Source organism: Neolamprologus brichardi, chromosome 7 (assembly GCF_056152115.1).
Source record: "Neolamprologus brichardi isolate AB-2024 chromosome 7, ASM5615211v1, whole genome shotgun sequence".
Lineage (NCBI taxonomy): Eukaryota > Metazoa > Chordata > Actinopteri > Cichliformes > Cichlidae > Neolamprologus > Neolamprologus brichardi.
In genome coordinates, this window is record NC_142110.1 from 58,795,746 (window position 1) to 58,812,785 (window position 17,040).

General features: G+C 37.7%; 1 protein-coding gene across 2 annotated transcripts in view; it reads right to left on the reverse strand.

Moving 5' to 3' along the window:
- nrg1 (neuregulin 1) overlaps positions 1 to 16,772 on the reverse strand; it is a 59,842-nt gene extending 43,070 nt beyond the window's left edge. Inside the window, exons 1-4 of one of the 2 annotated variants that reach the window (XM_087843970.1) lie at positions 16,366 to 16,772; positions 15,313 to 16,277; positions 8,666 to 8,804; positions 3,916 to 3,974 (exon numbers count right to left, since the gene is read on the reverse strand). In XM_087843970.1, coding sequence (XP_087700096.1) covers positions 3,916 to 3,974; positions 8,666 to 8,804; positions 15,313 to 16,012 — 898 coding nt within the window. In that variant the 5' untranslated portion in view covers positions 16,013 to 16,277; positions 16,366 to 16,772. Of the gene's footprint in view, positions 1 to 3,915; positions 3,975 to 6,758; positions 6,827 to 8,665; positions 8,805 to 15,312; positions 16,278 to 16,365 lie in introns of both variants that reach the window. The other variant, XM_087843968.1, reaches the window with a different exon arrangement.
- Positions 16,773 to 17,040: the final 268 nt, after the last annotated feature.

Below are 17,040 nucleotides of genomic sequence, written 5' to 3' on the forward strand. Positions count from 1 at the left end.
TTTTAACGCACCAATTCAAATAATTGAATTCAGATGTTCCAATAACTTCTGTGATAAAAAACTTCAGATATATAAAATCAAGCACCTAGACATGCAGGCTGCTTCTACAAACATTTGTTAAATAATGGGTTGTTTTCAGGAGCTCAGTGAATTCCAGCATGACACAGTGATATTATACAACCTGTGCAAAAGCAAGTCCAGGTGTGAAATTTACTCCCTACTAAATATTCCACAGTCAGAGGAGGCGCAAAATGATAGAGGTTGTCAACTTTCTGCAGGGTTAATCACTATAGACCTCCATAATTCATGTGGCCTTCAGAATAGCTTGAGAACAGTGACGTATAGAGCTTCATGGAATAGGTTTCCATGGCTGGGAAGTTATATGCAAGCCTTACATCACCAAGTGCAATGCAAACCATTAGATGCAGTGATAAAGGCTTAGGTGTCTGGGTTTGGCAGTTGTGGCAGTTGGTACTCGTTTAAGTGTCTGTGTAGGTTCTCAGTCATCCAGATCATGGTAGTCTAAGGAGCTTAGAAAGGTACTTGTCTAACTGCACTCTGCTAAGTGTGAAGTTTGGTGGAAGGAGGAGTATGGTGTGGGGTTGTTTTTCAGGAGTTGGGCTTGGCCCTGTTAAGGAATAAACATGTATTCTTAGTGCTTATTTTTTGATTATATTGTTTTATGTATTTTAGTAATAAAGGCTTGTAAAGCAAAGCCACTTTTGACTCACAAACTAAGTGCTCAGCCAGACTGAAAAACAGGAAATGTATGAAATGGAAATATAAAATAAAGATCATTTGTTGAGTTTTGACCACCCTGGGTCCAGTCTTTCTTTGCCGCCAAAAGAATTAAAAAGAACTGAATGTAATAGCCCCTTAGTTCCAGTGGAAGGAACCCAGAGTGTACAGGGTGGGCCATTTATATGGATACACCGTAATAACATGGGAATGGTTGGTGATATTAAAGTCCTGTTTGTGGCACATTAGTATATGTGATGTATCTGATGTCAAGATGGGTGGTGACCATGGTGGCCATTTAGAAGTCGGCCATCTTGGATACAACTTTTGTTTTTTCAATAGGAAGAGGGCCATTTGACACATCAAACTTATTGGTAATGTCACAAGAAAAACAATGGTGTGCTTGGTTTCAACATAACTTTATTATTTCATGAATTATTTACAAGTTTCTCTTTGTTCACAGTCATTGACATGTCAAAGAGGTTAACACGTGAGGAGCGGATCAAAATTGTGTTGATATCTGGTGAACGCAGTAACCGGGTCATTGCAGCAGATTTCAATGCAAGACACCCTACGAGACCACCCATCTCCCATGCTACAGTTAGCAAACTGCTAAAGTTTCGTGAAACTGGTTAAGTGTTGGATTTGCCAAAATGTGGACGCAAGAAAACTGTCACTAATGAAGAAACATCAGTGGCTGTCCTAGCTTCATTCAGCAAGAGCCCACAGCGTAGCACTCGCCGCATGTCACTGGAGAGTGGCATTAGTCGAACATCCTTTCGGCGGATATTAGCTACTCACAAATGGCACCCTTACAAACTCCAGCTACTGCAGCATCTCAAAGAGGATGACCCAGATCGGCGCACAGAATTTGCAGAATGGTCAAAAAAAGAAATTGGAACAGACCCTCGGTTCACGCAGAAGATTTTGTTCAGTGATGAGGCAAACTTTTATGTGAATGGTGAAGTTAACAAACAGAACACTGACACTAACCCACATTGGATGGATCCCTCCAAGACTCTTGGAACAACAAAAGTGATGGTTTGGTGTGGTATATGGGGTACAACGATAATGGGTCCATTCTTCATCAATGGTAACCTCAAGGCCACTGGATATTTGAAATTGCTACATGATGATGTGTTTCCCTCTTTATGCACTGAAGCTGGCACGTTCTCTGAGTTTTTCCAGCAAGATGGTGCACCACCACATTATGGGTGCCAGGTCCGAGCATTCCTAGATGAACAGTTTCCTGGAAAGTGGATTGTTCGTCGTGGGCCAGTTGAATGGCCCCCAAAGTCTCCCGATCTGACCCCCTTAGACTTTTATCTTTGGGGTCATCTGAAGGCAATTGTCTATGGTGTGAAGATACGAGATGTGCAGCACCTGAAACTACGGATACTGGATGCCTGTGCTGGCATTTCTCTTGTGGTGTAGCTATCAGTGTGTCAAGAGTGGGAGAAGAGGGTTGCATTGACAATCCAACACAATGGGCAGCACATTGAACACATTTTATAAGTGGTGAGAAACTTTTAAATAACTCATGCAAGAATAAAGTTACATTGAAACCAAGCACACCATTGTTTTTCTTGTAACATTACCAATAAGTTTGATGTGTCACATGGCCCTCTTCCTATTAAAAAAACAAAAGTTGTATCCAAGATGGCTGACTTCTAAATGGCAACCATGGTCACCACCCATCTTGAGGATTTTGCCCCCTCACATATACTAATGTGCCACAAACAGGACTTTAATATCACCAACCAGTCCCATGTTATTACGGTGCATCCATATAAATGGCCCACCCTGTATATCAATATTTCTGTTCGAACATGACTGGGCACCAGCGCACATAGAAAGGTCCATAAAGGTTCGTCATGGTAGAGTGGGTTTGGTGTGGAAATACCTGACTGGTTTGCAGTGTCTTAACCTTAACCCGACAGAACACCTTTTGTATTAATCAGAGCTGAGACATCAGTGTCTGACTTCACAAATGCACTTCTGGAAAAATTGTCAAAAATCCCCATGAACACACTCCTTGTGGTTTTTCTGGCTTTTCTTCTATGCTATTTTGGTAAAATATTGTTTAATTCATTGCAGTTGTTTAAAGGTTATACCCTTTAAAATGTAAAATTTCTGTTTTGTGGGTATATCTTATTTTCACTGTACTATTTCTAATGCAAATGTATGATAAATGATGTGTGAATTCATCTTTCAAATGCTGATACTGTATAAATGTTGACTGTCTTATTTTCAATTTGGATAAAGATTTGCAACAGAAGTTAGCACACTAAAGCATCTGCTTGTTCCATTATCAGACTTACATGATGAAAAGGGAAACCAGAAACTGAAAATTTACCTTAATATAAAAGTTGTGCCTTTTGATCATTGTGGCATAAAAGACAATGTAATATAAAAGTAAGAAACAAGTTTGCAGCAGTTCTGTGGACGAAAACACCAAACAAAAAGCTTCGGTAACTAACAGTTACAGTGACCAAGACAGTTAAATGTTAAATAGTAAATGGAATGACTCTTACAGTATATAATTTTTTCTATTCTCCCAGAGCACTCAAAACGCTATATAAGGCAATCACTCTGTACAGTAGACCTGAATTGGAAAACTATCACAGAATGCACTACCCATAATGTGCAACCATAAAGTGGATTGACTATGGAGAATATGTTTGAGTACACCAAATGTGTCCACAGAGCAGAGATTTGTTCATCAGAATGTAAATTTCTGCTGAACCTTTTGACATTTTGGTGTCAGTGTCATGGATCCAACCCTCCATGTGTTGACAGTCCAGGCTAGTATTCGTACTGTAACAGAGCAGGGGTTTTTTTTTCTTAGTATGCTTTGAGCCATTTGAGTATTGTTGAGTATTGTATTGTTGCATCGCCTTTTAGACTCAGTTAAATATGTTCTAATATTCAAGTATGATAATCCACCATTTCATTTTTGTGAGCATGTAAAGGCTGTATTTAAGAAAAGTGGTTGTATGGATTGAAACACTCAATTTCTGAATGTATATAAATATACATACTAAATAAATATAAATACAGCTTTAAAGAAAACACTTAAATGGAGAAACACTGCATTAATGAAAAATATAAGAAGAAATAAAGAGGTTAACTGTTAGTCAAGTTGCAAGCCAAGAAGATGAGAGGAAATAGACATACTGTAAAAGCTGGCCATTACATAGTTTTGGCAGCGATCACCAGTAAATTCAACTGGACACCTGAGTAGGAAACACGAGAAATAAAGAAGAAGAGAAAGAGGGTGTTAGTTTATGTCATATGCAAAACCCACAGTCATCACTGGTGTTATGGATATCTAAACCAGCATGTCTAGCTATTGAGTCTTTATTTAAAATTCTCCTTTCAGACTACATTGTATATTGCATAAGTCATAAATGACAGATGATCAATTCTAATTTAGTGATTACAGTTAATTTAATTAATTTAATTTATTAATTTAACTACTCTCTTTGCAACAGACTGAAATTTGCATGTATGTAATAAGACAATTAGGATAACCCCAGTTGCATAAATTTCAGACAAAATAGAATTAAAGACCCCAGTAATGGCTCCATTACTCTTGGTCATTCAGTACTGCGACAGGTAATCACTCTGCTCTCTTGTATGTGACATTTATTTTCCAACACTACATTTAGACTTGAAAATTTACAGCGACCTGCTAACCTGCTCAAGATAAATATGCAGTGAAATATGCAGTGCTGTTGATTATTATTATTATTATTATTATTATTATTATTATTATTATTATTATTATTATTACTACTACTATTTTGAAATTTTTTCACGCTTACACATTTCAAAAACGTTTTTAATATGTTTAATACACAAAGATGTCCCGAGTACAAGTTACAAAATGCAGATTAGAAACAATCATTTTTATTTTTTATACACATAGAGCCAGGTAGTTATCCACCTACCTGGCTCTATGTAACACAATTACTTAATGTTAAATCTTGAATTAACTATGATTAACTGCATTAAGAACCGCAAGCCTCACTTGCAAGACTGATATGATTCAACAATATGAAAGAGACTAGATAAAAATTGGCATCCTGAGAAAACCACAGTTGATCAAAAAGAATTGTCTCACATTTCCCCCAAAAAATACCTCAATGAACCCCAAGACTTTGGGGAAAATATTCTGTGGATAAATGGGACAAAAGTTTAACTCTTGGGAAGGTTTGCATTCCATTACACGCTATATAAATGCAATCCATTATCATTATTATTATTATTATTAGAACAATTGGAATAGATTAAACACAATGTTTCATAAAAAGAACATCATACCAACAGTCAAACATGGTGGTGGTAGTATGATGGGCAAGGCCTGCTTCAAGGTCTGGATTAAGTACCCCAATTTATGGAATCATGGATCAAAATAAAACACAAACAAAAAATAAAAATAAAAAACAAAGTCGAGGCTTTGTAGTGGCCTAGTCAAAGGTTAAATCCATCTGAGATGGTTTGGTATGACTTTAAACAGGCCATACATGCTTCAAAACCTTCCAGTGTAGCTGAATTTTGCAAAGAAAAGTGGGCCAAAATTCCAGTGATCTGAAAGACATTGTCAGTTATTGCAAATGCTTGATTGTAATTCTTGCTTCCAAGTATGGCACAAACAGTTTTTAAAGAATAGCTATATTTTTTACATAAGCCCATGTAGGTTTAAATAGCTTTTTCTCTTAAATTAAATCATTTAATAACTGCACTTTGCATTTACTCAGGTAATCTTTGGCTCATATTACATTTTTTTTTGATGATCTGACACATATCAACAAATATCAAAAAAAGAAAATATCAAAAAAAAGAAAGAAAAGAAATCAATAGGACTGTAGCACTGTAGGTTAGGGGCAACTTTCATCTGCTCTTATGCATTTTCAGATAATTTTAAAGCTTTTCAATAAGCTGTAATATAGTGGTATAATCCTAAACTATTGCATCTAATATTGTTATTATTGTTCATATCATTTCTATATCTAAACCCAATTACCAGTTTGGATTTTCCTTTTATATTTCATAAATATATTTATATTTTCCTTTTTATATTTCTTTAATGTGCTGACACAATTTAACACTTTCTGAGTAAATAAAAGAATAGGGCTTGAGTTAGACTTGTACATCATGGGTATATCTTCATTTACGCATTCGTTTAACTAAATCCACAATTTTGACTATAGCCAGATCTCCCTGTATTGTAATAATAGAGATTATTGAGTTTAATAACTGGCCACTTATTTTCAGCTTTCCTTTCTAGCTTTGAATAAATAGTTTATTTATACAACATTTTATATAATGCTGACTACTAAAAGCAATTAAAATACACGCACATAATTTAGCTGTTTTAATAATATAGGCCTATATACTGTCTATTGATTTTCTTATCACGCACACTCATACACCGATGCTTTGATTTCCATAGTTACACAGGTATATTTAGATGTATTGTGTGTTTAATTACTTTATTTTAATATTAAATCTTGTAAAAGCTTGTAGCTAAACTGGTGAAACCCTGGGTTGAGTTATCAGGCTGATAACCACTTTTGTGACTGATAGTATGATAGATGATATTAGCATAATATAAAGATTTGGAGAATCTGAAATTGCTTTGCACTACAGAACCCAAATTGTACAAGAACATAATCAATGTTTTGTTTTCTGATGATCTGGCAATGTGGCTGAATGCAAAGAAACACCACTTCATACTGAAGTGGAGATCACTGGTCTAAACAGGATGGATGAGGTGTGGTGAGATGTGAATTACATGCAAATTCACTGCAGAAGAGAGTATGCTTAATAAGCCTTTAGACCATGTTCCACATAGAGTCTACTTGAACTTGGAGAAATAAGTTCAGCATGCTCACCAAGTTTATATCTGTGCATAGAAGGCAACATGAATTTCTCCACTATTTCCTGGAGAAAATATGCTAAGAGTGAAACACCAGCAATGACATGTGGGACTAAATACAGTTGTATTCACATACGTTTTGGGTCTGAGACATTCTTAAGAACTGCTTGTTCACATCGGTGCCCAGTGAATCCAGCCAAGCACCTAGTTAATGGATAGAAAGGACAAGACAAAAACAGCACCTACTGTTATCCACAGGACGCAAACACTCAATGACACAGTCACAAAACATACTATGTTCCAAGATAGAACTTTATCATATAATGCTTTTTTTGTTTTAAAAGAAATATCTAGATATAATGTTACAATTACAACATAATAAACATAGTGGGAGTTCCCAACCTGGATGGGAGGCATACCAAGAAAGCCCTACAACACCCATGGTCTTTAGGAACTTAGGGTGATCCTCATCCACCTCAGTGACCCAGCCACTAAGGAGTTGTTCAGCTACCTCAGTGACCTTTTTCAAGTAATGGGCAAATCATTCCCCTCATCCCAGACTGTCATGGAAGAATAGGCCCCTGGACGGGCTATCTGAAAGCCCCATAGCATCTTATCTTAGCTCAATCATTGTCAAATGGCGTGTCACATTTTGACCTCAAGACTTCCAGGCCATAACTTAGCGCAGATACATCGCATGCCAGCCACTTGGTTATGGCGTTCTATGTATGTCTCGCTGGCTAGCATCTTGAACCCTGTTGTTATGTGCCTGATTGTTTTAGAGCTTGTTTCTGTTCTGCCATGATTACCATGATTACTGCATCTGTGCTGTTTTTTCAGCGTTACCCAGCCAGTGGTAGGATTTCTGGCTGTTAGTCAATTCTACCATCTGCTGGTGGTACATACCCTGGAGGGCCCTGTCTATCCATGATGGTTCTTCTCCTAGTCTACATTGTCAGCAAATTTCCCTTCTGGTAGTATAATCCTTTCTGGTAGTACTTTTCCTCTCTTTGTTACCATCTGGCTAAACTTCTCCAGTCCAAATGACATTCTGATGTTGTTGCTATAGATCCTGGCAGTATGGATCGATGAATCAATGCCTCATTCACTCCTGGAATACAGCATGATATCATCCATGTAGAGGAGGTGGCTGACAATTGTTCTATTACGTATTCAGTACCCATAGCCAGTCTTGTTAATGATAGCACTGTGGGGGTTCGGGCCTATGCAGAACAGCAGTGAGGACAGGGCATCTCCTAGGTAGATCCCGCACTTGATGGTGACTTGTGTGTTTGGCTTGAAATTGTCCTCTAATGCTGTTCACCACATCCCCATTGAATTCCTGATGAATGCTCTTAGGGTCCTCATGATCCTGTATAGTTCTAGGCATTCCAGGATCCATGCATAGGCATTGAGTCATCAGCTTTCTTGTAGTCAACCAGTGGTACACAGGTTGGTCAATCTACAGGGTGGGCCATTTATATGGATCAACCGTAATAACATGGGAATGGTTGGTGATATTGAAGTCCTGTTTCTGGCACATTAGTATATGTGAGGGGGCAAACTCCTCAAGATGGGTGGTGACCATGGTGGCCATTTAGAAGTTGGCCATCTTGGATACAACTTTTGTTTTTTCAATAGGAAGAGAGTCATGTGACACATCAAACTTATTGGTAATGTCACAAGAAAAACGATGGTGTGCTTGGTTTCAACGTAAATTTATTCTTTCATAAAGAAGAAAGAACCAAGCACACCATTGTCATTAATTTGAATTGATTTTTTCTGTGTTCTACTGGGAATAAAATATGAGTATATGGGATTTGCATATCATTGCATTCTGTTTTTACTGACATCCCAGCTTTTTCAGACCTGGGGTTGTATGATAAAGTTCCATTATATTTCTAATGTTTTCATCAGAAATCATCATGTCTACTTTTCAGACAATATAGGTTGGATTTAGTTAGTTAAGCAGGTAAGGTTCTGGCATTACAAATGCCAGCAGTAGCAGTATTCAGTGAGCTTAACCTACAGTTCATGGCATACCTGCAGAGAAACTTTGTACTGCCCGGGATGATTTCAAGGGTAAAGCACTCGCCTCCATTAACACAGTAGTTCCTCTGACTGTCACTGCAGCGGGTTACGTGACTTGAGGTCTTTGCTGTAGTGGAAGTGCTGATGGTAGCTGGGGAGAGACACCTATAATTAACATTTCATGAAAACAACACATGCATCCTCGGCCTTAAATATAAATTATACTTCTGCGCCAGACCTATGCCATAACTAGAACACCATTTTAACCCTACCCTACAGGTAACCTTCTCCCCACTTTCCTATTACCCAATGAACAGCTAAGAGTATCCATGCAAGTGGGCTAATGATTAACACGTGTAAACTGTCATAATTATATATTTTTTAAACATATGCATGACGCATATATAATACATGCAATAAATTACTTCTTGGCCAATAATCTGTCAAATATTGGTCAAACATTTCTCTCATGAAATGTTTGACCAATATTTCAAATAATTTTCAGGCATAAAGAGCATTCCTATCACAAGATAGAGGTGGCAATACCTTTTTGGCAAAGCGGGTAACCCAAATCATGGAGAGGAAATGGCATTTTACAAACTTAGAAGATCTTGAAATCTTCTAAGTTTGTGAGAAGAAGAGTTGAAAAAAATGTTGAACACATTTTACATGCAGTTATTCACATAATTATTAGCAGTAGCTTGCCATTAAAATATCAAAAGCTCCCAAAATATTTTTAGACTTTTATCCACAGCCATTGTGAAGGGATGGATTACATTTCATTGCAATATGCTTTAAGTTGTGCTAATGAAATTAATTGTAGCAATGGTGTGTAAAAGCTATTAGTGGATTAAAATCAGCAATCATTTGCCGAGAGCCATTCCACCTATCATGCGTGAAGATAATTGTCAAAAATGTTGTTTGACAATATAAGTCATCCTAAAAGGTCGTGGTCATGATTCCACAACATCAGTATCTTAGAAATGTAACTCATCAGCTTTTTAAAGGTTATAAACTCCCCTGCTATAGGTTTTTATCCTCTTTGATATTATCTTGATTCTACTAGGCCTCGGCTGCTGGAAGCATGATGTACTGTGTGTTTCTTCTTCACTCACCTCTTTTGACTTTTTATGTATTTCTACAATGCGTTGCATTTAATCATTAGTTAACATTAAAATCTGGCTCTCTTCCAATGTCTTTCTTTTGCCTGTCTTCCTCTGCGCTCTTCCTTTTCTATCACAGCTGATGGCTGCCTCTCCCTCCATTTTTCCTACATTTTTCCAAGCACTTTCTCATTGGGGTTTTCTCTTGATTATTGAAGGGTTTTCAATTTACAGTATAAAGCACTCTGAGTCAACTGTTGTTATGTTTTGGTGCTGTATAACTAAAACATATAAGAAGCCATGAGGGGATGGGGTGGGTAAATGATCTTTCCTTCTAGTTCCCATCAGAACTAGAGGGGTAGAAGGATTTTTAAGGACAACCTGTTAATGAATTAAAATAGTCCAGCCTAGAAGTGAAAAATGCATGAACTACTTTTTCAGTTTGTGAGAAGAAGAGTTGAAAAAAATGTTGTTGCTCCCAAAAAAGCCCTCTGTAAAACTAGAATATGTTACTATTCATTAGAGATGAACCGATCAGATATTACATATTGGTATCGGTCCGATACTGACGTAAATTACTGGATCGGATATCGGAGAGAAATAAAAAATGCAATCCGATCCATTAAACATCAAAAAAGCACCTCACAAAACTTGCCACACGCCGTAACTCTGCTCATAACCGTAGCACTCGGAGCAGTGTGCCTCACGTGATAGAGCGGCTGTGTATATTTGTAGCCTTGCTAGCAATCCAGTGGCATTTCATCTCCGAGGAAGTGATCCCAGAGAGACGTAAAGCAAGTGTGTAAATTAATCTCTGAATGTTTGTAAAGCATTCCCATGTTAAGCTTAACAACCGATATATGGAGCGACTGCCTTTCTCTCTCTCTCTCTCCTGCTGCTACTTCAATCCTGAAACTGATTAATGATCAGCTGATCGGCTTTTCTGTGCGAGTCCATCTCTCTTCTTTGTTTTTGGCCCACTTTACACCAGAAAGAGGAAACCAGCGACTGAACAACAGCAGCACGTTTAAGCTTGATAATCTGTTGTTAGAATTTATTTAATATTACTTTCTAGACCAGGATCCTTTTCTACTTAGCTGACGGCTGGTAACTGTGCAGGGGCGGATCTAGCAAAGTTTAGCCAGGGGGGCCAATAGGGCATTAGCAGGGAAAAGGGGGGCACAAAGACATGCTTTTCTTTCTTATTCTTATTTAAAATGTCTAGCTTTTAATAAATAATTATCTGAATCTTACACCCAAAGTTTTAATCTTATGTAAAATATATAGAAGTCCATTACTGTATATAGTAACTATTAAGTCTAATATACCCTAGTAAGCTATAGTACTTTTTCCTTTGGAAAGATACCATCTGTGCAGTCTGCAATTCTGTTGAAGAAAGATGTTTAATGTATTTAATTATTCTTGAAAAATAATTTATTTCTGTGCAATTTTTTTTCACACTGCATCAAATTAAAGTTGCTTACGTCGATTAAGCATCATGAGGTGGAGGGTGGGGGGTGGTTCCCTATTTTTTTTTTTTGCTGGAAGTTTGCAACCCTATTAGTTAGGTTGCTTAATATTTCTGCTAAGTACTCTATAAAATACCAGAATAGGGAGGATGGAGTAGGTTTAAGTTTATTAGATTGATCAGTATTGCTGAACTATGAAATATTTGGGTGCAGTGTATTTTTTTTATTTTTATTTTTTTACATACAGGTATAACAGAATAGCTTTAGAGCTGTTGTTTATTTAAACTTGAGTATGAACTTATACAAAATGCAGCAAGATATTTAAAAAAAACAGTTTTATTAATTAAAAAACACACTATATCGGATTCATATCGGTATCGGCAGATATCCAAATTTATGATATCGGTATCGGACATTAAAGAGTGGTATCGTGCCATCTCTACTATTCATCACGGAAGAATATTATGTTCCTCTTCAGCACTGTAGCCAGTCTGACAAAAAGTCAGCACTCTGTTGAGCTATGCATTCCTTTAACTTGAACTAGTAATCACATCATCATCATTTTCATAAGGTTTTAATCATTAGAGATAAAATTACTCATAACCATCTTAGATTTATCATTATGTACAGCTACCTCAGTACTAAGTTAACTTCAGTAATTAATTCCTCCAAATCACCAACACATCTTTTAAACTCATTCCTATAAAACTGCTCAAAAAAGTACAACTTTGACAAACTTTAAATAATACCTCAATCTTAAATGTGATCAACCTATTTCTACTAATGGGCTACGTACATTGTTTCACTGCAATGAACTTGTCCTTTACTAAATCAATTGCATGACACTTATCTCAATCAAACAGTAGTAGTTTTCCCAGTTTATTGTAAGTAATTAACTTAAAGCACACCCATTGCAATATTTAAACACTGATTGACACTTGTTTAAGCTGACATCAAATGTTTTATACCTTCTATGGGGAAACGTCTTCACAGGGTGCCATGGAAAAGGACTTTGTTTGACTTTGTTTGATTTTGTAAAACATATGCATGACGCATATATAATACATGAAATAAATTACTTCTTGGCCAATAATCTGTCAAATATTGGTCAAACATTTCTCTCATGAAATGTTTGACCAATATTTCAAATAATTTTCAGGCATAAAGAGCATTCCTATCACAAGATAGAGGTGGCAATACCTTTTTGGCAAAGCGGGTAACCCAAATCATGGAGAGGAAATGGCATTTTACAAACTTGGAAGATCTTGAAATCTTCTAAGTTTGTGAGAAGAAGAGTTGAAAAAAATGTTGAACACATTTTACATGCAGTTATTCACATAATTATTAGCAGTAGCTTGCCATTAAAATATCAAAAGCTCCCAAAATATTTTTAGACTTTTATCCACAGCCATTGTGAAGGGATGGATTACATTTCATTGCAATATGCTTTAAGTTGTGCTAATGAAATTAATTGTAGCAATGGTGTGTAAAAGCTATTAGTGGATTAAAATCAGCAATCATTTGCCGAGAGCCATTCCACCTATCATGCGTGAAGATAATTGTCAAAAATGTTGTTTGACAATATAAGTCATCCTAAAAGGTCGTGGTCATGATTCCACAACATCAGTATCTTAGAAATGTAACTCATCAGCTTTTTAAAGGTTATAAACTCCCCTGCTATAGGTTTTTATCCTCTTTGATATTATCTTGATTCTACTAGGCCTCGGCTGCTGGGAGCATGATGTACTGTGTGTTTCTTCTTCACTCACCTCTTTTAAATTTTTATGTATTTCTACAATACGTTGCATTTAATCATTAGTTAACATTAAAATCTGGCTCTCTTCCAATGTCTTTCTTTTGCCTGTCTTCCTCTGCGCTCTTCCTTTTCTATCACAGCTGATGGCTGCCTCTCCCTCCATTTTTCCTCCATTTTTCCAAGCACTTTCTCATTGGGGTTTTCTCTTGATTATTGAAAGGTTTTCAATTTACAGTATAAAGCACTCTGAGTCAACTGTTGTTATGTTTTGGTGCTGTATAACTAAAACATATAAGAAGCCATGAGGGGATGGGGTGGGTAAATGATCTTTCCTTCTAGTTCCTATCAGAACTAGAGGGAAAGAAGGATTTTTAAAGACAACCTGTTAATGAATTAAAATAGTCCAGCCTAGAAGTGAAAAATGCATGAACTACTTTTTCAGCATTGATCTGAGACAGGATGTTTCTATCTTTAGAGGTATTGCACAAATGTAAGAAAGCAGTCATTGAAAGCCATATCCTGGTCAAAACTGACTCCAGACTCTAGAAGATTCTTCACAGTTTTAGAGTAGTCCAAGGTAAAACCATACAGATTAAGCATCTGGTTAAATACATATATCCAAGATTTTTTAGGACTGCAACACAGTGCTGTAGTGTGTTGCACTGTTGCCACACAGCAATTAAATACTGGGTTCAAACTCAATGGCCTACATGTGTGGAGTCTACATGTTCTTCCTATGCCTCTCCAGGTACTCTGGCTTCCTCTCACAATCCAAAGATATGCAGGTAAGGTTAGAATAGAATAGAATAGAATAGAATAGAATAGAATAGAATACAATAAACCTTTATTATCCCACTGATGAGAAATGTTGGTTTTACAGAGCTCTTAGAGCAAGGTGAGTGATTCTAAATTAACCATAGTTGTATGAATGTTTGTTTGTCTCCATTTTGACTCTGCAATAGACTGGCAACATGTCCTAGGTGTGCAGGTCATCTTGTGACATCTAAGAAAGGGTCTGGACTCTTCATGATCTTTACCTGGATAACTGGTTAAGAAATGGATGGATGAACTGTTATCAATTTTAAAATACTGGAGAAGAGGTGTTTTAAAAAAAATAAATAAATAAAAAATAAAAATAAAAAAACATAGAAAAGGGTAGCGTAGGACAGTTACAATGCACCTCATAATGTCAAACTTCAAAGTGAAACGTTTAGAAAGTACAGACAGTCTTTGGAATAAAGCTACACTTGCTTCCTAACTTTACAGCAGGGCTGCAACTTTGAGATGAGTGATAGGGGAGGAGCAGCAGTGCTATCACCGAGAGACACCAGCTTTGCCAGAAATCAGATAACATTCTACAGGCCAAAACAAGACACATTTCAGCATAAGAATCTCACTTGGGACACTCAGAAAGAAAATTAACAGAGGTAATTTTTAAACATTAACCTTCTGTCACTGCTGGTATTCAAGCATTCTTAAGTGAAGCACTGTCTACAAACCAACCCCTGACCTACCACCACTACCTCACCACAATACAACACATAGTGATGTGACTACAAACAAAACAGCCTAGTTGGGAGGCCCAGGCAGAAAGAGAGTATAAATGGATTGGTGTATTTTCCCCTGTGCCTCAGGGATGGTGGGGACATCAGTTAGCTTCAAGAAGGCTCTGACCTTGAAATGTAGCACAGGCAGAAAACAGGAAGTCTGTCTGTGCCACAGCCTGGGTTTTCAGTTTATGTCATGCATCATTTATTGATTTGCACTTTTCAGTATATCTCGAAATGTGCATCCACACACTTCAGAGATCTTTCACATTTCTCACGTTTTTTTGCAAACAGGAAAAACATTAAAAAAAAAAACACTGATTGACCTTAATTACTTAAGTCATTTCATTATAATATAAAGGGCCACTTATACTCTAAAGTGGGTAAAAGAGGATGACTCACAGAAATCGCACAATTAGTGTATGGGTAAAGTAGATTTAAACTGAAGGTTCAAGGTACACACTTACACAGTTTGTGTAGAAATAGTTCAGGGGCTTACTCATGGCACCGTGTGCAAGTCACAACATATCTGTTTTCAGGTACAGAAAATTCTTGTACAGAAAAAAGAACACTACAAAATGAATGACACAAGAGAAAAAAAGTTATTTGAATCTTATTATCTCAACCTGTTTTACCTTTTGCAATGATGAAAATCATAATTTTGTGTTAGCATGTAATGTCTAGCCATTGCAACCTATATCTAATTTAGGCTCACAAAATATGTAAGTAACTTAAAGCAAAACCCACTTACAGATTTTTATATAAACAAGTATTGGGTACTTACAGATAGTTTGATGATGGCTGTGTGATTTCTGTGTTGACTTTCGTTGGGGAGTCTGCTTTGGGGTGGTATAGTGTTCAGCGTTATATTTCAGTGTGACAGCAGGCTCAATCACTCGTGAAGACTGAGACACATGCGGCTGTTGTGTAGATTTATCTTCTACTGAAACTTCAGGATGCTCTGGGGTAAGGGTGAAGGTGGTGGTTAGGGAGTTATTTGAAGGAGTTGCATGAGGAAACGAGACTGTTATTCCCAATGTGGGTTCAACTGGTATAATAATTGGGTCTTGTCCAAAAGACTTAGGATCTAAATGTGATGGTGGTTCATACTCAAATATCTTATCCACAAAGACCCATTTGAGTCCAGCTGTGCAGAGGGCTAAGCTAAGCAAACAGGCCAGTATGGGGAGGATGCAGATTTTCTCAGAGTGCAGGCAATTGTTAATCTGTTCCATCTCTATGCACACACAGCAGGCCTCTGGCAAGGTCACAATTCCAAAAGCCCCCACATGCTCCCCATCGTCACCAGCACCACCTCCTTCTGCAGTTCCCTCTATAGCCTCCTCCCCACTCTCACCAGCTGCCTCTGTCTCCTCTGGTTTCTCTTCTGGGACTTGCCTAGTATCAACAGTAGAGCCAGTGGGGGAGACTGATCCAAAAGGGGGAGCTGGCCCTGCAGAGACTTCCTCCATTCCCTCGGTCATCCTTTCACACTGCTTGAAGAAGTGTTTCTTACCACCTTAGCTATTAACTCAGATCATCACACAATGACATTTTTCCACCAATGTCTTTTAGTATCTTTTCCATTGTGTAGACACAGAGTGAGAGCTGGGTTTCAGAGAAAGGTGATGCCCTTCAAAGAGTGGAACCTTGCTAACAATCCAGGGGATACGTAGACAGTCTATGCATTAGAAAAAGGAATTCCTTATTCATGCCTTTTTTTCACAAGGAAAACAACTGTCAAATTTCCTGCAGGCAGAAACAAAAAATACGGAAAAGATTTTTTAAAATGTGCGGTCTACTAGTGAGCAGCAGTGAAACAGTTGTACTCACTCACCTGAATACTTGGGAAGAAAAGGTAGTATCGACGTGATGGGCCAGCTCTAGCTGAGGCAAATGTAGTGCAGAGGACAGGCCAGCCAAGCACTGCAGTGGCAGGAGGGACATGCTGTCTAGTCTTGGGAGCTCCAAACAGCTGAAAAGCTGAATCATCAGGGAGCGGCAGGTGTCCTTCCTCTCAGTGCAGCCACTGAAACAGATGAGTAAGGGGAAAGAGGAAAAAAGGAAATTACACAGAGTGGGAGGGGGGCTGCAGCAGCACAGAAGGGCAGAACTGGATACTCCCCTTTTCTTCTCTCACCCCTCCTCTCTCAATCCTTTATTTTCAAGTGGTGAGCTGTGCAGACTCTGGCCTCCTCCCTCACTGCCTCTCTTCCTGTCTGGTAGTGTGCAATGCAGGCTGCTCCCAATCCCTGTACAAAGCATCAACCTAAGCAAGTTCCTACTTGATCCAATTAGAGCATATGTCAGCAAATCAGAGACAGGCAAACTGCTGTAGCCACACCCTCTAGCACCACTCCCCATTCATTATGCTGGTCCAAAAGGGTGTGTTGGCTTTTTCCTTTTTTTATGCAGAGAAAGCAGCCACATGATCCACCTAAGGGGATAAAGCTGTTGTATCCTACTCATCTCAAGCATCAGGTCTGCACAAATAATAACATGATAAATTTGT